General features: G+C 60.7%; 10 protein-coding genes across 10 annotated transcripts; 6 read left to right on the forward strand and 4 right to left on the reverse strand.

Annotated features, from left to right (window-relative positions):
• Window positions 1–240: 240 nt before the first annotated feature.
• Window positions 241–1,432, forward strand: COLE_07520 (uncharacterized protein; the record flags this gene model as incomplete). Its single annotated transcript, XM_018423269.2, has 7 exons — window positions 241–299; window positions 359–374; window positions 454–541; window positions 575–598; window positions 757–915; window positions 950–998; window positions 1,129–1,432. The coding sequence occupies 7 exons, from the start codon at window positions 241–243 to the stop codon at window positions 1,430–1,432; spliced, it is 699 nt and encodes a 232-aa protein (XP_018278551.1).
• Window positions 1,433–1,972: 540 nt separating this feature from the next.
• COLE_07521 (uncharacterized protein) lies at window positions 1,973–3,920 on the forward strand (the record flags this gene model as incomplete). The annotated part of the gene is made up of 4 exons (XM_018423268.2): window positions 1,973–2,227; window positions 2,345–3,000; window positions 3,052–3,451; window positions 3,486–3,920. 4 exons carry the CDS (start codon window positions 1,973–1,975, stop codon window positions 3,918–3,920), a joined length of 1,746 nt encoding a protein of 581 aa, XP_018278550.1.
• A 243-nt stretch (window positions 3,921–4,163) lies between these two features.
• On the reverse strand, window positions 4,164–5,313 carry COLE_07522 (uncharacterized protein; the record flags this gene model as incomplete). Its single annotated transcript, XM_018423267.2, has 3 exons — window positions 4,164–4,974; window positions 5,014–5,109; window positions 5,150–5,313. The coding sequence occupies 3 exons, from the start codon at window positions 5,311–5,313 to the stop codon at window positions 4,164–4,166; spliced, it is 1,071 nt and encodes a 356-aa protein (XP_018278549.1).
• A 2,030-nt stretch (window positions 5,314–7,343) lies between these two features.
• Window positions 7,344–8,949, reverse strand: COLE_07523 (uncharacterized protein; the record flags this gene model as incomplete). The annotated part of the gene is made up of 2 exons (XM_018427566.2): window positions 7,344–8,872; window positions 8,922–8,949. The coding sequence occupies 2 exons, from the start codon at window positions 8,947–8,949 to the stop codon at window positions 7,344–7,346; spliced, it is 1,557 nt and encodes a 518-aa protein (XP_018278548.2).
• A 556-nt stretch (window positions 8,950–9,505) lies between these two features.
• On the forward strand, window positions 9,506–10,782 carry COLE_07524 (uncharacterized protein; the record flags this gene model as incomplete). The annotated part of the gene is made up of 3 exons (XM_018420377.1): window positions 9,506–9,940; window positions 9,978–10,126; window positions 10,164–10,782. 3 exons carry the CDS (start codon window positions 9,506–9,508, stop codon window positions 10,780–10,782), a joined length of 1,203 nt encoding a protein of 400 aa, XP_018278547.1.
• A 423-nt stretch (window positions 10,783–11,205) lies between these two features.
• On the forward strand, window positions 11,206–12,553 carry COLE_07525 (uncharacterized protein; the record flags this gene model as incomplete). Its single annotated transcript, XM_018420850.2, has 7 exons — window positions 11,206–11,265; window positions 11,518–11,578; window positions 11,647–11,712; window positions 11,744–11,793; window positions 11,848–12,117; window positions 12,165–12,375; window positions 12,432–12,553. The coding sequence occupies 7 exons, from the start codon at window positions 11,206–11,208 to the stop codon at window positions 12,551–12,553; spliced, it is 840 nt and encodes a 279-aa protein (XP_018278546.1).
• Window positions 12,554–13,729: 1,176 nt separating this feature from the next.
• COLE_07526 (uncharacterized protein) lies at window positions 13,730–14,263 on the forward strand (the record flags this gene model as incomplete). The annotated part of the gene is made up of 3 exons (XM_018427565.2): window positions 13,730–13,759; window positions 13,975–14,059; window positions 14,196–14,263. The coding sequence occupies 3 exons, from the start codon at window positions 13,730–13,732 to the stop codon at window positions 14,261–14,263; spliced, it is 183 nt and encodes a 60-aa protein (XP_018278545.1).
• A 296-nt stretch (window positions 14,264–14,559) lies between these two features.
• On the reverse strand, window positions 14,560–15,925 carry COLE_07527 (uncharacterized protein; the record flags this gene model as incomplete). The annotated part of the gene is made up of 2 exons (XM_018423266.2): window positions 14,560–15,275; window positions 15,364–15,925. 2 exons carry the CDS (start codon window positions 15,923–15,925, stop codon window positions 14,560–14,562), a joined length of 1,278 nt encoding a protein of 425 aa, XP_018278544.1.
• A 335-nt stretch (window positions 15,926–16,260) lies between these two features.
• Window positions 16,261–16,650, forward strand: COLE_07528 (uncharacterized protein; the record flags this gene model as incomplete). Its single annotated transcript, XM_018423265.2, has 2 exons — window positions 16,261–16,308; window positions 16,369–16,650. The coding sequence occupies 2 exons, from the start codon at window positions 16,261–16,263 to the stop codon at window positions 16,648–16,650; spliced, it is 330 nt and encodes a 109-aa protein (XP_018278543.1).
• Window positions 16,651–16,720: 70 nt separating this feature from the next.
• Window positions 16,721–19,061, reverse strand: COLE_07529 (uncharacterized protein; the record flags this gene model as incomplete). Its single annotated transcript, XM_018425779.2, has 7 exons — window positions 16,721–16,940; window positions 16,975–17,711; window positions 17,746–17,837; window positions 17,874–18,356; window positions 18,481–18,552; window positions 18,585–18,746; window positions 18,941–19,061. 7 exons carry the CDS (start codon window positions 19,059–19,061, stop codon window positions 16,721–16,723), a joined length of 1,887 nt encoding a protein of 628 aa, XP_018278542.1.
• Between the last annotated feature and the right edge of the window lie 584 nt (window positions 19,062–19,645).

Raw genomic sequence — 19,645 nt, forward strand, 5'->3', positions numbered from 1 at the left:
GGGCGCTGTGGGGCCCACGGGGCTCGGCTAAATCTCCGGAGGTGCCGGACTGGACCGTCGTTTATCTCGCCCGCCCCCGCACCCCCGCCATCTGCCCCACTTTTAGTGCATGCCGGACTTTTCTAATGAACGCTAGGAATAGGAATTCTAATTGATGTAATTGATGACGCTGGACGGCTGATCGCCGGATAAACAACGATTTCTGCGGTTCCGCCCCATCGATCACTTGGCGTCAACAACATGCGCCTCAACGAGCACACCTACATCTGCGGCGACCGCTGCATCCTCGTGCCCTACCGGTGAGCAAGAGAGCAGATGGGCGCGTGTGACTGGTCAAGGCTGCAGAGGCTAATGTCAGAAAAGAGCATGTGCCGGTGCGTCCCCTCCTCCCTTGTTCGCTGCATCCTTCGGGAACGTAGTGCGCAGACGCGCAAGTAAAGCGATTAACGATAGAAATACCACGAGTGGATGAAGTCGCCGGAGCTTCTTGAGCTCACGGCGAGCGAGCCGCTTTCGCTCGAGGAAGAATATGAAATGCAGCGTGAGCTCGGACTATAGCACCTGCTGACGGCAGAGAAGTGGCAGGTGGACGAGGACAGTGAGTCTGGATTCCAGGTCGCGTTCAGATTGCGCTTTCTACGCGTATCCATGGCTTGCTCCTCTCTCCCACTTTCCCTCCGCTTTTCGATTCTCACCCTATGTGATGTGTGACGCTCCAACGTCCTCGGTGCTCGCCTGTCGCTCCGCTCACGCCAGAGCTCACGTTCATCGTCCTCGCACGCCCGGATGACTTCCCAGCGTCGTCCCATCCTTTGCTTACATGGGAGCAGGTCCAGGGATGTCAGATGGTTGGCGACGTCAACCTCTTCAAGCCTGAGGGCAGCGACGACGCCGAGTGCGAGATCATGATAGCAGGTGAGCAGAGTCACAGATCTCCCGCTTACCCCAGAACCCGAGTTCAGGCGTAAGGGGATCGCTGTTGAGGCGCTGAGTCTGTTGTACGTCGGACTCGTGCTGTCTTGTCTTAAGGCCAAGCTGGGCTCGGCGCTTGGCGAGGACTGCGGTCGCTCTACTTTTCCTGCGATGTGCAACCCTGCTTGGCTCCGCTCGCTACGGCGCTGACTCCAGCATTACCTACGCAGTCCACCACCTCCCCCTCTCCCCCCGGCACTTCATTGCGCGCATCGGCACCGCAAACACTGCTAGCATATCTCTCTTCGAGCGGCTGGGCTTTGGCAAAGTACGCGTTGTGGAAGTCTGGTCGGAAGCCGAGATGCGTTGGGGCTGGACTGAGTCGAGTGGAGAAGAGTACGATGACTCTTGGGCCGACATGCACGACCCAGACGCATGGCCCAAGACGATATTGGAGGGGCGTGTGGGGAATACAGGAGAGACGAGGGCGGCGGTAGGCGCGGCGGGGGAGGGCGCGTAAACAACCCCACATGCGCTTACAGTAATCACATGGATGGGGGATGCCGTGATGCATGTGCCTGGGGCCGTGATGGTTGCGCGTTGGAGATGCATCAGAGTCTAACTGAGAACCACAGTAATCAGAGGTGGCTACAGAAGCGGGAAGCGTGGAGCGTGGAGTGTTGGCCGAGTTTAGAAAAGAGGGATCTAGGAATGGTGGTGCACCGCCACGCTCATCCACCGCCGCCACCCAACAATCAACATCCTCTCCACTTGTCTCGTCTTCATCCACTTCTCTTTACTACTACTCTAATCATCATCACATCTATTCATCCTCTCATCCTCTCGCACTCTCACACTCTCACACTCGCTTTCTTTGCAGCGCTGGCCGCTCAAGACTCCCCCATCCCTCCTCCTACCAAGGCCCGAGCGGCGCACCACTCTTTATCCAGATCTCTCACCCACCACCGCTTCGCACCATCCTCCTCCCTCCAGTTCTCCATCTTCAATCTACCATCACCCCATCACCACATCCTCCCCCCACTCCTCCCCCGCCATCAAAATGTCCTCCCCCTCCAAAGAACATCGCTTCACCCTCTCCGACTACGACTACCTTGTCGACGCCGTCGCCTCGAAACCGGACAACATGTCCACCTCCCCCACCTCCCCCGACGCGCGCTCCCCAACAAGCCCCACCACCTCCCCGACAAGTTCAACCGGTCGCGCGTTCCGAGCTCTGCCCAACATACCACGCGTCACGTCGCCGGGCGCGCCTGGCATGGAGAACATTCTTGGCCCCGGCCCCGCGCCCATTCCGGTATGTCTCACTCCGTCTTGGCACCTCTCCTACTACGCCCCCACCTTTGTTGTCACGTTCCACGCGCCTGCTCCGTTCCCACTCCTCCTCGACACCCCAAAATACATCTAACCCTAGGCATCTCCCGAGCAGCCGCCGAGCCGTACCTCCTCCTCGTCGCCCTCTCCGACAAGCGTCGGTCTCACGTACCCTCCAAGAACGTACACGAGCCAATTCACAGGCGCCCGACCAGCGCACGGACCCACCTCCCCGAGCTCGAGCCGACCTCCATTTGACACCAACGACTCCAGCGGTTCTGTTCACTACCAGCCTGGCTATCAGCCATCAAGACAGCCGTCCTCGTCGGCGCCGAGCTACCCCTCGCGTCAGCCCTCCAATGCCAGCTTCTCCAATGCCGCCAGCGGACCCTCGAGGCAACCCTCGCGACACCCGATGGAGCCGAGGATCCCCTCTTCCGACGGGTTATCTCCCCTGCCCCCGGACGGGCGCTTGAGCATTGTCTCAGAGCCGCCCGACGAGAAGGAGGAGAAAGCCGTCGCTCCCACTCTGAACACTTACGCGCCGCCACAGCCCGCCAACAAGTGGCTCGACAGACTGTGGCCCAACAACGCCGCTATCCGCGCGCTTATCATCGTCACATTCCTCGAGGCCGTCATCGACATCGCCATCCAAGCAAACTTGCTGTGGCGGTATGACCAGGAGATCTCGGACGACTCGGGGTGGGCGAACGGCCGCCGGCTGCGTATCTTCCTCGTCGTGTTCATCATTGCGCAGTGAGTGGAGTGGTGTTTGAAGGTCACATCGATTCCCCTACTGACCGCCAGCATAATCCAAATGACCCTCACACTCTGGGCCGTGTTCTACCGCAACACGATCCAAATCGTCGGCCTGGCCATCTTCAACTGCCTGCTCCTCATCTACGCCGCCATCCAGGTCGGTGAGATTGCCGAGGTGCTGGGCGAGAAGACGGACGGCAACGCACACACGGACAACAAGATCTTCTCGCTGCCAACCAAGATTCTCTCCGGCCTAGTCATCGCCGTTATCGCCGCCGCGGAAATCGCCATTGTCATCCTCGCCTGGTTCATCTGGAAGGAGTTCGGCTGGCGCATCTACCGCTTCCTCGGCGCAGACCTCCGCATTCGGCGCTATTACCGCCAGTACCAGATCTTCGAGTGTATTCTCTGCTTCACGTTCTTCTTCTTCCTCGGCTTCGGCGTCCAAGTTTGTCTTTCCCGGTTGCGCGGGCTAACCCCAGTTCATATTCATGGTGCTCCGCGGCGACGACCCCGAAAAGTACATTACGATCATCATGCTTCCGCTCTCGCTTGTGTGGCTCGCGCTCGGCGCCGTCGCAGGCCGCTGGGAACTCGCGTGGCTCATGGCCCTCTTCCTCGTCGGCATGCACGGTGGCATGGCGTACTTCATCTTCAAGATGGTCCGTATCTGGACTAGACCGATAGAGTACGAAGGCGTGCAAAAGTCGCTCACGATTTTCTCCGTCCTCGCGCTCGCCATGATTGTGCTCTGCATCGTCTTCGGCATCATTGTCTGGCGCAACTTTGGCAAGGGTCTCAAGCGCGCGACTGGATGGCGGCGCAAAGGCCACAGACACACGCCCAGCGACGAGATGGGTCTCGGGCAGACGACGGAGCAGAACTTCAAGCTCCAGCACCGCCTCACGATCGAGTAGTTGTTGTATGGTTGGGCTCTGGGATGGATTCATCTTTGTGTGTACGCGTTGCGTTGCGAGATCGTCAAGAGTCAAACACTAATGTCATTGATTTACCGTTACAGACCACGGTATTGACACGGCCGCGACTGTGATATTCAACAGATACCCAGGAACAGCGCCTCTACAATGTTATGACAGGCAAACCTTGACAAGTATGTACTGAACCAACACTCGGCTCCCACTCGGTTGCCGTCTTGCGGATCAGCGCTGGTCTTTGTGCGCCGATGCTACCGAAGACAGATACTCGCGCGTGGACCAGAATCGCGTCTGAGGCGTGGGCGAGTCCTCTTCGCTTGCCTCCGTAATAGTCGCCAATGGCAGACCGCACTCATATGGGTCCGGGGCCCAGCGCGGGCTGGAGCTGCATGAGCCTGGCGACGCATGTGGACTCCAACCCGGCCCGATTAACCGGTTGATCGAGCCCTCGTGGTGGTTGTGATCACTGCCACCGCCTCCACCGTCCGCCCTCGGGCCGGAGACGCACCAGGAGTCAGAGGAGGAGGCTGTGGAAAAATTGCTCGAAGATTGGTCGCTGATGCGTGCCGCATCGTCGACGTGAACGTACCCTTGAGGGGCCAGGGTGAAAGAACGACTGCGGCGGAACGCACGATCGATGTCGAGTATGTGGGACGAGTGTGCATCGCCCATCTCGTTCTGGTCCCCGGGCTCACTGTTCGCGCTAGCCGTGCATCGGGCCTTCGAACCACTGGGCTCAAGGAGACGCTGGCACACGAGTGTACATTGGTGGCCGCGGTAGTCACGGAAGCTTCCGTCTCCAATTACGCCCTCGTCCGACCACATAGTGTCGCCGTCGAGTTCAAAGTCGAGGTCAAACTCCAGCTCGCTGCTGTTTGATTGGAAAGTGTGCCCATCCTCTGGTTCAGATATCGTGAGCGATTTCTGCAACATCTCTGCGAGGGTGGAAACGTTGAGGTTGGAGGAACTCGTCATTTCTATAGATTGCGCCGACTGCGCCTCTGCGCGCCTCTGACGAGCGTGCTCCGCAAGAAGACTTGAAGATCAACATGAGGACGGCCAACACAAAACTCACCGAGACGGAATTGCCGGAATCATGTTATACCCAGGCGGATTTGAGTTGGCCAATCTCCTTTTGGCTGTAATTCCAAGCTCGACTTCGGAGCTCGAGCTAGTGTTAGATGTGAGGTCTGAAAGTGGTTGCAACACACCCTGACTGGCTCATAGAGTGCGTCGACCTCGGGTCGGTGGACACACTGTTGGAGGGAGATGTCATGCTCCATCCCTCGGCGACAATGTCGTCCAGCGATTTGAGTCGGCGCTTGCGTGGGTCGGAGCTTTCTGGCAACAAAGTAAGCGGCACACGATCCACCATTCTGCAAAGATTCTTGGGTTGCCGCGAGCGTACAGGCCCGGAAGATGGGGTGGTCCCACCGCCATCCGATAAGCTGGTGTGAGTTCAAATCCACCTTCGCGACCCACAGCGAGAGTGGCCGACAGTGCAAGGGCTCCCTACTTGGCTCTGGCCACGGCGCGCAAGACCTACTGGTTGGATTCTGTGAGCGGTGAGTGTTTGAATGAGGTGCCGAAACTTGATAGCTTCCTAGGGCGGGCAAGTTGTGGACTCCGCTTTGGCTGGAATAAGCAAAGTACAGAGTATGAGCTGCACGCCCCGCTCAACTCACCCATTTGTCTGAATCTGCAGTGAGCTCATCGACTTCGCCTTTGTCACCGCGGGGGATATGAGCTCCTTGCCCGGGGAGGAGGGAAGGTAGGTATCCGGCCGATCTGGCCGCAAGATCTGGACAGGCCGGCGACGAAGACCAACAGCAGACCTTCCGTCAGCAGTGGAAGCTCACTCGCACTTACTCGCCACTCGAGGACGCCGCGCTAGATGGGCGGCTTGGAACAAAAGGAGGCGACTCGGGTGCCTCATCGACATCCATTAAATGGATCGGCGATAGCGGCGACACTGGACGTGGTGATAGGATCCACTCAGTTGGGATCGACTTGCGCTCGTGCGGCTTGACGTGCTCACGCCGCCTCTCACTGAGCTTTCTGTCGGGGACCTGGACAGGGGAGATCGTGGGAGCGGGGGGTGGCGTCGAAAGCGGAGGGCGTGGTGGCGCCACATGATGCACGAAAAGGCTATTTGGGCCAGAGCTACTGCCGAGGTGGTGTAGTCGGCGCAGCGAAGAGGTGGAGAGGGAATGGGTCGAGTTGCTAGCTGAAGTGATGGCGATTTCCGGCACAACGTGATAGGGAGCCTGCCGACCAGATTCGCTGGAGACATCATCGTAAGGGGACGATGGTCGACGCGAGCTTGGAGGCACAGGTGGGAAAGAAACCTGATGGGGCGACAATGCTCGCGGGGTGGGCTGAAGCCAAGCCTCTTCACCTCCCTCTGACCCGAAGAAAGACGCTGAGTCCAGTGACGATACCGCCGTCGTATATACCGAGGAAGGCGCCCTTGGACTCGACTGGGGCCGGGTTAGCGAGACTTGGGTTGAGGAGGATGAGGATGACGAGGGTGGGATTGGCGAGGGAGGAGTTGACGAGGATGGGGTTGGGGAAAGAGAGCTGCGTGAGTGCTGGCCTGGCCAAGGCAGGCTCATAGAGAGAGAGGACGACGAAGACGTTGGCGAGGGCGCGTTCCATGGCTGCGTGTCGGCGGGAACGCTCCACAGGGGACGGATAGGCTGTGTAAACTCGGTGTACACGAATGCCGAGTGCGGTGCTGCGCGCCAGGGATTGTCCGGCGGCCATTGAATCGGGATGAAGTAGCCTGGGACAGTGACAGCTTCGTCCTCGCCGTCAGGACGGTAGGTAAAGAAGAAGGGGCCGAGGCGCGTCTCGGACATGGTAAGGAAGGTGTGTAGACGGGCAGTGGGACTGAGGATCAGTGAGTCAAGAGATCGTGGGTGTGCAGATGCGATGAGCAACGGTGAGAAGATGGTGAGGAGGAGGGAGAGGGTGAGGGAGAGGGAGGGTGAGGAAAGAGAAGAACGAGAAGATGAGTAAGATGAAGAAGATCACTAGTCAGATGTTGGAGAGTCGCTGAGAGAAGGATGTCCCTCGCCCTCCTCCACCGATCCACCAACAGCATCCGTCTCACCAACTCTCTGCTCGGTCCGGACGTCCTAACTGACGTCAACCGCATCGTCACCCGCGCTCCCAGGTGTCGCGGGAGGGCATCTCCATGACCCCGGCCATGCTCGCCGCTGATGACTGCGCTGGGTATGAGCATACATAATGTTGTGGCGACCGAGAACGGCGCGGCTACCGTCCAGTCCACCGCCGCCCGACAACCCGACAATCGAATACTGTGGTGATATTACTCCTCTGCGCCCTCCGAGCCTCCGATCCTTCCCAAAGCGATCCGTATGATCCATTTTACTGCGGCCGTCAGCTCCGTCTTCGCAATACACCTACGTCCGCGTACTTCATGACGAGGTAGATGATGCCATACCCCATGCCGACCATGACAGCCAGCAGGGCGCCAACGCATCCGATCACCATGACCCACGGGAATGGCTCGTTCTCCATCTTGAGACGGCGCTCCTCACGCTCGCGCTTCTCCTCCTCAGTCTCGGGCACCGCAGGCTTGATGATGCCGCGTGCACGCAGGTCGTCCATGAACTTTTCCCGCCTCTCCGCCTCGGCCGCCTCGCGCGCCTGCTTGACGAGATCCAAGTAGAGCGGCGCGCGCGCATCCGTGCTCATCGGGTCAATGCCAGTTGTCGCCTTGCCGTCGGCGCCCTGCTGAATCGTGAGGAAGGACGGGTAGTGGTGCTCGCACCACTGCTCGATTCGGGCGCACGAAATCGAGAAGCGCAGCATGTTGGGCTCATCCTTCGGAACCTTGGCGTGGATTTTGCGGGCGTAGTCACGGAACATGAAGGCGACATCACGGGGGTTCGTCGAGCGCAGAATGATCTGAACAGCCTCACCCTTGCGAATCTTGACGTTCTGCTTCAAAATCAATGGGTTCATGAAGCAACGCTCGAGAGTCGCCATTGCCATGACGGCGGGGATTGCCACAAAGTTGAACACGCTCTGGTTCTTGAGAAGGGTGAGATAGTCGAGGGCGTCGCAAGAGTGGCGCAGGGCGTCAAGCACCATCTCGTTGGCCGCCCACTGCGCGTCACGGTAGCGCGACTCGTCTGTCAACTCCTTCATGGAGTTGAAGCCGTACTTGCCCCAGATGGCGCGGGGCCAGAATCCTCGGCCCTCGTCGACATCCTCCTTGATGTCACGGTAAATGTTCGTCTTCTGGAGCAACAGGCCCATCGAGTTGGACAGCGTGAGCTGGTCCTTGAGGAAAGAGCGCTCCTTGCCAGAGCTCGAGAAGAGACCAGACAGACCCTCGCCGACAAGGCCGGCGACGTAGTGGCAGTAGAGGTCGTAGTCGGCGATGGAGTTGACCTCAGCGACGGGCAGTTCTGGGGTTGCGAGTGCGGCAAAGTCGGCCATCCCCTTGCCCATTTTGCGCGCGACATCGCCAATGACCTGCTGGTATTTCTGGTCGAGGAGGGCAAACTCCTTCTGGATCACGTCGAACTCGACGAGAACGGCGCGGTCCTTCTCATTCGGGCCGGACCCGTTAAAGGTCCAACCCGGCTCGTGAAGCTTGAGGTGGAAGTCACGGAGGAGGGGGAGCTTGACCGAGTTGGGCACGGTCATGTCGTCCTCGACCGTGTCGAGCGCGCGGAGGACGAGGTAGAAGAGGCAGACAACGCGTGCCAGTTCGCCCTCGAGCTCCTTAATTACCATAGAGAAGGAGCGCGAAGTCTGGTCGAGGAGGTCCCAGCAGCGCTTCATTGACTCGCGGTCATAACCCGTGTCGGCAAACTCCTTGGGGTCGGTGATGTCGCGGTTGTCGCGCCAGATCTTGTACCCGATCATGGAACGAAGCTCACCCGGGTGAGTTACGCCTGAAGTGTGAGTGCTTGACGCGTGCGTCGCGTCAAGATGCTCGCTTACCCATGATGAGGAACTGGAGAGCGCCCATGGTGCGGGATTGAATTTGGAGGTGGGAGGAGGTGGGCGGGAGAGAGAGGGGGGGAGAAAGCGACAAGAATGAACAGAAAATGGAACTGGATGCGAAGGGAGAGGAGGGAGACGAGGTCGTGAATGGGAGAGAGATGAGAAAGAATGGGATGTCTCAGAGCAGAGCGGAGACGAGGAGGAGCCACGGTGGATCGGTTGGATCGCGGTGGACCGTACGACGGCGTTCAGGGCCAGCCTCACCCACAACGGCCCGGTTCCGGCGGGATCAATTTCCACACGACACTCACATGGTCTGACGGAGACAAATATAGGCTACCAAAGCACTCGAACTCCCAATTCATCCTCTCTCAACAACACTCCATCCACCTCTTCTCTCCATCATGAGCTCGTCCCCACCCCCAGAGGACTCCACTGCAGCTCCAAAGAGCCCTGCTGCAGCGCCTTCTCCAGGCGCTCCTTCTCCAGCCATGGCCGCCGCCCCATCCCCTGGTGCTCCGTCCATCGGTGCTCAGTCGCCAGGCCCAGAGGAAGGCGAGCCTGTGCCGAACATGGACAACATGTTTGGCTCAGATGATGATGTAACCGCGGCCAACAGCAACGTCAATACGGCGCAAGGCAGCGAGGTCGCAGAAGGAGGCGCGGACGAGGGTGAAGGCGAGGGCGAGGGGGAAGGCGAAGGCGAGGGTGGAGGCGACTATGTCCCTGCAACCGAGAGCAGCGCGGCCCGTATTCCGTCCTTCAAGAAGCGCCGCGGGAGCGGGGATGACGAGGGCGGTGGCGACGAGGAGCGACAGCGAAGGAAGAAGCAGAAGAAGGACGCCCGAGCGGAGCGCCGCGCGCGTGCAGCCGCCGAGGAAGAGGAGGAGGAGCAGCAGGAGGAGCCTCAGCTGGATGAGGCAACGCGCCGGCGTCAGGCGCTTGAGGAGCGAATTGATGCCGTGGGTAAAACGAATCGCGCACCGCGCCGCAAGAAGAAGGGGGATGATATCGACGTGAGTCCAACTTGTCAAATAGGGAAACTAATGACAGATTGTCGAGGGTTACCACGATGACGTTTGCATCCGTTTGCGCGACCGCATGTACACGGCTGCCGAGGCGGACCAGAAAGCCAACATGAAGAAGATGCCAGCCACGAGCAAGTTGGCAATGTTGGACGAGGTCGTGGGTGCACTGCAGAAGTGAGTCGCCTTACCCCGTGCATGGCACTGATATCAGCACAACGCTGTGGTCGTCGATTATTGACAACGAGGTTCTCAAGGCTGTCAAGATGTGGCTCGAGCCACTGCCCGACAAGTCGCTTCCCGCCGTGGGCATCCAGAAGGCTGTCTTCGAGGTTCTTCCTAAGATGGACTTGGACACGGCGACGATTCGCGAGGCCGGTCTCGGCCCCGTCGTGCTCTTCTACACTAAGACGAAGCGCGTGACGCCATCCATCAACCGTGCGGCCGAGGCTCTGGTGCAGACCTGGTCGCGCCCAATCATCAAGCGCCCCGCCGACTTCCGCAGCCGCTACATCCAGACCGCCGAGGACATCGAGGTGCCCGAGTACGATGACTACGACGAGGACGGGGAGCCGCGCGAGAGCCGCCCCCGGCTTAAGTCGAAGACCAAGTCCAAGGTACAGCGCTTCAACGTCGCTGAGGCACTCGTCGAGAACCGGGATCGCAAGGGCGCGCGCTTGCCCAACGTCCGTGATGTGCAGTACACGGTCGCGCCCGAGAGCCGGCTCACGCACCGCTCGGGCGAGACGGGGTACATTGCGCGGATCCAGCAAGACAATAAGAAGTTTAACCGCTTTGCGCGCCAGCTAAAGGGCCAGAAGTCTAGTCGTTGAGTGAGCGCAGGCGCTGCGAGCTGGAGTGCAGAGTGCGAACTGTCATCTGAGTGTAGCGGAGAGAGAGGCAGGGAGAAGGGAAGGGATCATTGTTCTTTCTGCCCACGCAGAGGGAGCGAAGGCGTCCCAAGCCCAATGTGATCGCCTATCCATCGGAGATGTTGTATAGTAGAATGCATCGAGGCGCGTGCAGAGAAGCACGAGCGGCGCGAGTTTGCAGTAAAGCAAGGATATCCGAGCAAGGCCGACGGTGGACGCTCTGATACTCGGCATGATGCCAGGCACAGCCCTCCACAATGTCCGCCCACCGGGCAATGCAGATGAGCCCTTCCGCGCCTTCCGGTACTCTCCCGCACTCTTCACACAATCTCTCCTCCCTCCTCCTCTTTCCTCTCTCCCCCCCTCCCCAGCTCACTCGTCGCCATGTCCTATGCGTACGAGTACATTCCCGACCTCTTCAATCTCACAACATGGGACGCAGATGTGAGTGGTAGCTGCCGCGGCTCTCCCTGCGGTCCGCTGGGCGAAGGAAGGGCGGGGCGAAGGGGGCGGGGGATGTGACGGCAAGGAACGTTCGCCAAGGCCACCAGACATCTCCGCTTCCCATCCGATCACCTCACACTGCTGAGGTGTTGAATGAGCGCCCGAGAGCTGCTACGAGAGCGCCGGAGCGCGCGCCGAGATTGTTCGGTAGCGTGGCATGCCGCATTCCGCGATCGCGTGAGCTGACAGCAGATCGAGGCGCGCTTCGGACTAGCCTGTTCAGGATGGCACGAGTTCCGCCAACGTGTCGATGGTGAGTGGATAGCGGGGTCGCGTACCGGCGCCAGCCCCGTCTATTCTACATGACTGCACTGACGCCAGAGCTGCAACGATCGTGTGGGCCCGGCGAGCGCATCAAGGTCATGTACACGGCGCGGCACGGGGAAGGTGAGCCGCTTACGGTACTTACTGATCGCAGCGGAACACAACATCCTCTGGCGCCGGTTCGGCATGCCCGACACGGATGAGGTGAGTTCCGCACCTGGTTCGGGGCTCCGGGGTCTCGAGCCTCGCTAATGCCAGGTCCACTTGCGGCACCCGATCACGGACCCCGAGCTCACGGGCGTGGGGCGCGAGCAGGCGACCAACCTCGCGCACGCGCTGCGGCGGGAGAGCGCGGCGGGCATGCCCCTCCCCACGCGCTGGTACACGTCGCCAATGCGGCGGCCGGGGGAGACGGTCGGCTTGACATGGGGATGGCTCTACGGGAAGGGCGAGAATGATCTACATGCGCAGGGCATCCTGATTCGCAGCAAGGACCTGGGTCACGGTGTGCGCGCTGAAGTGGTTGAGGTGAGCGAATCCCGAAGGTAATGAGTGTGGCGGACGGCTGACGGCAGGAAATCCGCGAGCACCTCCATGTGCACCGCTGCGACGAACGGCTGAGCAAGAGCGAGTTGATGAAGCTGTTCCCATCGTTCGTGTGGCCTGACACCATGCCGGACAAGGACACGGTGTGGCACCCGACAGGGCGGGAGACGGAGGAGGAGATGGTCGCGCGCGCGTGCGAGGGTCTGCGGATCATCATGGACAGCGCGGGAGATGATGTCTGTGAGTCGAGCGAGAGGCGGAGTCATCAGCAGTGACGGCTGGAGAGCTGACAGCAGACATCTCGATGACGGCACACAGCGGCGTGCTGCGGGCCGTGTACAAGAACCTGGGGGTGCCACCGCGCCGCCTGGGCACGGGAGAGATGAATATCCTGGTGCTGCGTGTGCGCAAAGTCTAGTCGAGTTGTATATTCAGTGTAGCATTGGGTGATTAGTCATGGATCGAGTGCGTAGCATGGGGGAGACAGCATGCAGAGGAGCGCACAGACGCGATAAACGCAACGCCGTCTTGTGTCTTGGCTCTCGATCACCGCGGCGTCGAGCGTTGCGCATCGCGCATCGCCGCATCGCCGCATTACTCATCGCCCTCTCATCGTCACCGTCGTCGTCGTCGTCGTCGTCGCCTCAGCCTCCCTCGCATTTCTACCCGTGACGCCCCTTCTCGCCCATCATCTACCCGCTCAACCTCCTTCAGAACCCTTCCTCCTAGGCGACATCCCTCATCAGCCAACGCATCATCACTCGCCATCGACCTCTCCACCTCGCCGAGCGCGCCGAATCGGCCACCCCCACTTCCCATCATGCCCCCTCTCTCCCACAGCCGGAAACATAACATCGCCTCCCTCGCCTCGAGCCGCTCCAGTCTCGCGTCAGTCTTTGAAGAGCACGCGCCGGAGTGAGTTGCATTGTCCGTCCTTCCTTCCTTTCTCCTCCTCCCGACTCCCGACTCGGCAGGTTGCTCTCAATCGGCGCTGCCACACCATCCTCACCTCCCCACTCACCGCAGACCAACATCCTACGAGTCCACCGGCCTCCTCCACTACCCACGCGAGATCATCCTCTCCACCGGCGTGCCTGCAGCCTACCCCGAGCTCTGGGGGACATATACGCCGCTCGTGTCATCCAAGCGCTCGCGCCGGCGCAGCCGCGTCGCGAGCTGGTACACGGCAAACTGGGGGTGGGGGAGGTTGTTGTGACAGTGTATGGCGTGAGCAGCAAAACACGGAGAGGAACGGCAGCGTGAGCGCTATATGCGTATGGCCGACGCGGTCGCGAGCACACGGACCGCAGTTGATAGAGTAGCACAGACATGTACCTGTACCAGTGGATCAGTGGACCTGTTGGGTGGAGGCCCCACGTGCTTGCCACGAGTGCCACACTCACCCTCCGGAGTTTTAACCCCGGGTTCCGTCCTCCTCCGGTACTCGCTGGCTGGGGCTCTGGGGCCGCCAGCCGATGGGTGGCCTTGCTCGCTGTCCGATACACGCTGCTCATCGTCCATCCCACCGTCTATTCATCAAAGTGAGTATGGCCGCGCCACGCCACGCAAAGCCATGCGCAACGCTGACGACAGAATGTTCGGTCTCCGCGCTTGGCCCACTCCCGTATGTCGCGCGCGCGAGTAATCTACATGTGCTAACCATCTTCCTTTGTGGATCGCGCTGTTGTCTGCATCCTCCATCCCTCCGCCCCTTCGGCTCTCCCTTCTCTCCCTCGACTCTACGCTCGTTCGTCTCCCGCTCCCTCGTCCGCCCGTTCGCTCGACGTATCCGCGCCGCTCGATCATCGCGAATCCTGTTGCCCTCTCTTCGCCCAACAGATCCTCAAGCCCCTCGCGCCCTTCATGTTCGCGTCGGTCGTGACCATCGCCGGCGTCTGGAAGCTCCAGGACATGGCTGTCGCCAGTGCGTAATGCGGTGTGATGAGTGCGGTGCGCTCGGCTCGGGCGCGGACTCGCACTCGAGCTCGGGCTCAGGCTTGGGCGCACCGCTTGCCCCACTTCCGCGCGATCGCTTCGCGACCCACACACGCTAACACCAGGCCCCGAGGCCCTCAAGGACCCCAAGAACCCGTACGCCGAGAAGCTCCTTGCTGCCAAGGCGCACTAAGCTAGTCGTTGTGTCGTAAGACATGCATGAATAGAAGCGCGCTGGGATGAGCGAGATGGGGCGGGGGCGTGGGGGGTGGCTAGACGGCGCGGTGTGCGCACTTCCGGGTTCTCAGGTGATGTGGTCAAGGCTGGGCATGTTGCTGGAGAAAGGAGATGCCCCTTTGCTCGGTGTACATGCCCCATCACTAATATGTTGTTGATGCGCCAGAGTAACCCTCAATCACACCCTCCACATCCACTCTTCCTTCATGTTTCATTCCTGCTACACTTTACGATGCCACACGCCGCAAGCGCCTACTTGACATAGTTCATGGCGCCGAGGAGGGACCCGAGCCCCGCCTCTCCCGAGCCGGTATACTCGTAGAAGTCAGCCATAACGATTGCGCGCGGCCGCTTGCCCATCACAGCCTGCTGGAGGAGCCAGTGCACGACGCGCGCATTGACGCCATGTATGCCGAGGCCGAACGTGGGCGCGCCCACGCCCTTGGCGACCCACTGCGGCGTGGCGGTGGGGAAGCGCGCTGCGCTCGTGAACGCGAGCGAAATCTGGCTGCCGGGCGCACACGCCGTCGTGTGCGCGAGGAACTCGCACACCGCCTGTGCCTTTAGCGGGATATCGAGCGCGCTGTCGAGCCCGTACCAGTCCGAAATGCGGATGGGCGTGCCGTGGCAGTCGCACTCGAAGCCGTCACGCGCGCTGTCGGGCCACCGGGAGGGGTGGAAGCCCAGGCCCTCGGCCCACGGCGCATTGTCTTTGCGCCCGAAGCGCGTCATGAGCTGCGCTTTGCCGCGCAGCTCGCCCAGCGTCGCCACGTGCTCGGTGTACACGAAGCGCGGGCCGTACGTCTGCAGCAGGTCGTACACGGCCTTGGAGAAGTCGGGGTGGTCCGGCGGCGTCTCTTCCTTGAGCGAGATCATGATCGCCTCGCGCGGGTGCGCGGCGAGGAACGCATCGATCGCGTCGAGGTATACTTTGAGCGTCGAGTATTGTGGGCGGATGCCGTGGTAGGCTGGGGTTAATGACGAGGGGTGGATGACGTGAGCCGCCGTAGGAGGTGAAGGCTCGAAAGGGCAGGGTAATTACGAAGGAGCACTCACTCTCAAGCTCGCCCGTGTTGGCGTTCAAGCGCATACGGACATCCAGCACGCGCACGCCCTCAGCCAGTTGCGTAGCAATATCGCGGTCTTGGCACTTGGAAATGAACATGCCCGTCTGGGCCGAGCTCTCGTGCGTCCCGCACATGGTAACGTCTCCGAAGCTCCACTCGTCCGGCAAGGCACCCATAAAGTCCTGTGGGCCGGGATAGGCGATGAGCACGGCGGTGTCTTCGCGCTCGCCGAAGAGGACGTACGCGAGCACATTGGGCGCGGAGCACACGAGCTGCGCCCACCCGCGGCTGCGGTCGCCCGGCGGTGCGGAGAGGGGCACGGTCGCGGTCCCGTGCCCCGCCGGGCCGGAGAGGGCGAGCTCGAGCTGCGGCTCGCCGCCGCGCGGGCCGAGCTGCGAGAGGTCGACAGCACCGTTGGCGACGGGCAGCGGGAGGGAGGATGGCGCCGGCGCCGGAGCCGCGCCGTCTTGCGGCTGCTGCGTCGGCTCGCCGACGGCGTGGAAGACGGCGCCGGAGACAGTCACGCCGTGCGCGGAGAGCTTGAGCGACATAGTGGATGAGGTGATGAGATGGGCGTTCGAAAGATCGACATGACTGCGCCGATGATGTCATGTGACTACCTCCAGACCGCCGATCAACGGGTTGTGGGCGCTCGTTCCGGGCTGAAACCGCCACATCCCCATCTCCCGTCAGCATCTGACAGGAATCGCTGTGTCGACAAAACGATAAGATTGGGACGCTGTTGAGACGGCAGCGGACGGCCTGACTGTCACTGCAAAGACCTTTGCACAGCGACACCGGCCAGGTCAACCCACTCGTATCACAGACACCTCCTCACTTCATAATGTAAATTGAAGACCGGCTTGCCACCACACATCACATCGCAATGCCGCGACTATCCGGCGACGATGCTTTCCCAATCACGGAGGAGCCGGTGAGCATCATCTCATGACAAGTTATATGCCCTGCTTTTGGCGCTCCTCGCTCACCGCAGCCTCCACAATACCGCATGACCCCCTCTCCTCCCCCCTCTTCTGACGACACGCGCCCTCTCCTCCCCGCTCCCGTCACCCACACATCCCCCTCCCCCGCCGTCTGCGACCCCATTATCTGCTATCCGACGGTGTACGACCCCTATTGCTGGTGCGAAGCCATGGGCGCCATGCTGCCCTGCTGCGGGGACGTGGCGGTTGCGCTGGCGCATGCGTGCGCGGGCGCGATGCCGACGGTGATGGAGGCTTGTGGAGGGCTTGCTTCTTTTTTTCACAGCACCTAGACATATAATAACAAGCGTGGGACCAAGAGCGGTGCCACTCCCCGTACTGCGCGCACGTCACATACATGAATTAAACGCCGCCCTGCTGCTCGTCCTTGTCCTTCTTCTCGCCCTCCTCCTTGCTCTTTTGGTATGGCGGCGGTGCCTCGCCACTTCCGCCTGCGCCTGCACCGGCGACGGGGGCGCTCCCACTCGCCGAGGGCGCGGCCGCCTCTCGCTCGCCCGCGCCCGTGAGCTTGCCAACAAACCATGCGGGCACCCAGCCACGCTCGCCCGTGTCCTCCTTGATTCTGTCGTCAGCATTGACTTGCTGTACACACTTACGAATAACTCCAGTGGCAGTACTTCTTGTACACGCGCACCTTCTCGCCCTCCTTGATCGTGAGCTCGTGCGTGTCTTTGCTCGTGTGGTTCATAAGCACCACGCCCGGATAGCTCGAGCTCATAATGTTGGCAGGCGGGATGGGTGCACGCCCTGGAATGCTGCCTGGCGATTGTGGTGAAATGCTCGCGATCGGCGCTGTGAGTTCTAGTAGGCAGCCGGCGGGGACCCAGGCGCTTTTGGTCGTCTCCGAACTGATGTTGCCTCTCCCCTCCGTGTCCTTGAGAACGAACCACCACCCCTTGGCCTTGGACATGACCACGAAGGCAGCGCCGACAGCGACATCGAACTCGTCCTGTCGGTCTGCGATATACGGATAGATGCTGATCGCGTATGTGACCTTGTGCACCTTGCCGTCCTTGTCCATGAGCGTACCAGTGACTGGTGTGCGCGGTTGTATACTGGAGCTAGCAGAGCTATTCTCCTTGAAATCCTTGGATGCAATGGTCGCAGCGTCGGGGTCGCGCATACCAGGTGATGGCAATTCTGGGAATGTCCCATCCCCCGGCGTCCGCCCCCCAGATTCGCTCTTTGCGGCTCCTGGAGATCTGGTCGCCTTCGTGGGTGACGGTGATGGTGCGTCAAGCTGGGGCAAGAGATTTGCAGTCGAGTTGGCCGGGAGTCCGAGCTTGATCGCCTGCTTCTGCTGTGCGACAGCGATAGGCGACTTGATGTCGCGCTGATCCATCAGCGCCGACTCAGGACGCACTTACAATGTGCCGCAGCATGAACACTGGTCGCTGCCCGCCCTCCTTGAGCTTTTGGAACAGCAACAACGGCTTCTCGTCATAACTCAGACATCTCTCTGCGGGTCAGCTAAGCATCTGACAGCTGCACTCACCCGTGTTGCCATAGCAGATGAAGAGCGCGTACATCTTCCAGTCATCGTTGATCTTGTACTTCTTGAGCGCTGCAGGAAGCACCTTCCAGCACGGATCCTCCATTGTAACGCGGAAACTCCTGGCTGCCGAGTGGGCCGCGTCGCGCGCGCCGTGCGATGATCCGCCCGAGGGCGCAGGTGCTGGTTCCACCGGAGGTGTAGGGCTGGAGGGTAATGGTGCTGTTGACGCGCCGTCATTGCGCTGTGATCTAGACCCAGACCGCACGACTGTCCCGCTTGCGAGTCTGGCGAGAGGCGGCTTACTTGTCTGAAGCTTGCCGTGTGACGTTGGTGGTGGCGAGCCAAAGTAGGCGCCCATACCGGCTGTTGGTGTGCCGGACACTTCGACAAGAGTTGGTGGGGGTGGAGGGAGTTGTATGCCATTTTCTGTCAGGGCGCGCATTAATCGTATCTGCTCCTTCTCCAGAGACTGCAGGCGTTCCTCTGGGTGTGAGTGGCAGTTCGAGTGTAGATGTGCACAACAAGAAGCGCCGCGCACGATATGGGTGCCAGAATGCGGGAGAATGCGCGAGAGGCGGGTGGGGTGCGCGGGCCCGACGCGACTCACGTTGATCCAACACAAGGCTCCACATCCGGTCGATCGTAGCAGCCGTCTCCATCGCCTCAAGCGCTACTTCTTCTGCCCGTCAGCGTGGTTCTCCGCGAACACACCTTGTGGCCGCCAGTCGTCTTCGCCTATCTCTACGCCTTGCTCCTTCTTGAGCTCAAAGACAGCGCGCAAGACGTTGAGCCGGTGCCCAAGTGACATCATACCAAGGTCGACGAGCGTTTCGTTATCGAGAGCGCACAGCACCTCGCCAGTGATACCATGTTCTGGGGTTAGCAATGTTCGCGCGAGCTAAGTGAGGCAGAGGTGCGGGGGTGACATTTGAGTGAAGGTGTTCGTTCGGGGCGGCGATGACGCATGGGTGCGACCCGGCGCATCATGCTCCCTGCTGCAGTTCTCAATGGCGCGTCGGTGTCTAGATGTGCTTGGCCAGCCCGTCGCTCGCGCAGGGCCAACTCACCGTAAATTACACTCTCATACTGCTTGAGTCCCAAGCTGACAAAGTACGCGTTGACCTGGGCCTCATCCCAGTCTACGATCGGTGTGCCGGGGGACGACGGCTTGGGCGACACGGCCGTCATCGTTCAACAGAACGTGGTGAGCAGCCCGAGGCCAAGATGGTAGAGGAGAGGAGAGAGGGGAGGCGTGAGGGAGGGGGGAGTGGTTGAAAGGAGGTGGAGATTGTTGGGTGGCGCGGGGTGGAGTGGAGGTGCGGCGGACCGGAGAGCTGGGGCGCGCCGCGGAGAGCGCGGGGTGAGGGTGTGTGCGGGTGCGTATGCCTGTGTAAGGCGATGTCGGAGCGGGGAGGAGGATGACGAGGAGGAGGAGGGAGAGGATGAACAAGACGATAAGATGAGAGATGAGAGACGAGGTCAAAGGCATGGAGAGTCGAGCACGAGGCAGTGCTGGCGGGAGATTGAGAGGCGCCATCCATCGGTCCAGGCACGACTCTCCTCTCCTCTCGCACCTCGTCCGCCACCTCGCACAATCCATCCACTCCTTGTCTATCACTCGTGCGCTCCTCGACGGCCTACTCAGCCCCCAGACAAAGATCCATGCATTGCTTGCCACTGCCTCGACACATGCTCTAAATTGCTTCTGCGTACTGGTACAGCTCATGTCCTGCAGCCCTCCCTCCAAGTTCACTCGCGAGACCGGCACAGGC

The sequence above is a fragment of the Cutaneotrichosporon oleaginosum genome, assembly GCF_008065305.1.
Source record: "Cutaneotrichosporon oleaginosum strain ATCC 20508 chromosome Unknown ATCC20508_contig07, whole genome shotgun sequence".
NCBI classification, from domain to species: domain Eukaryota; kingdom Fungi; phylum Basidiomycota; class Tremellomycetes; order Trichosporonales; family Trichosporonaceae; genus Cutaneotrichosporon; species Cutaneotrichosporon oleaginosum.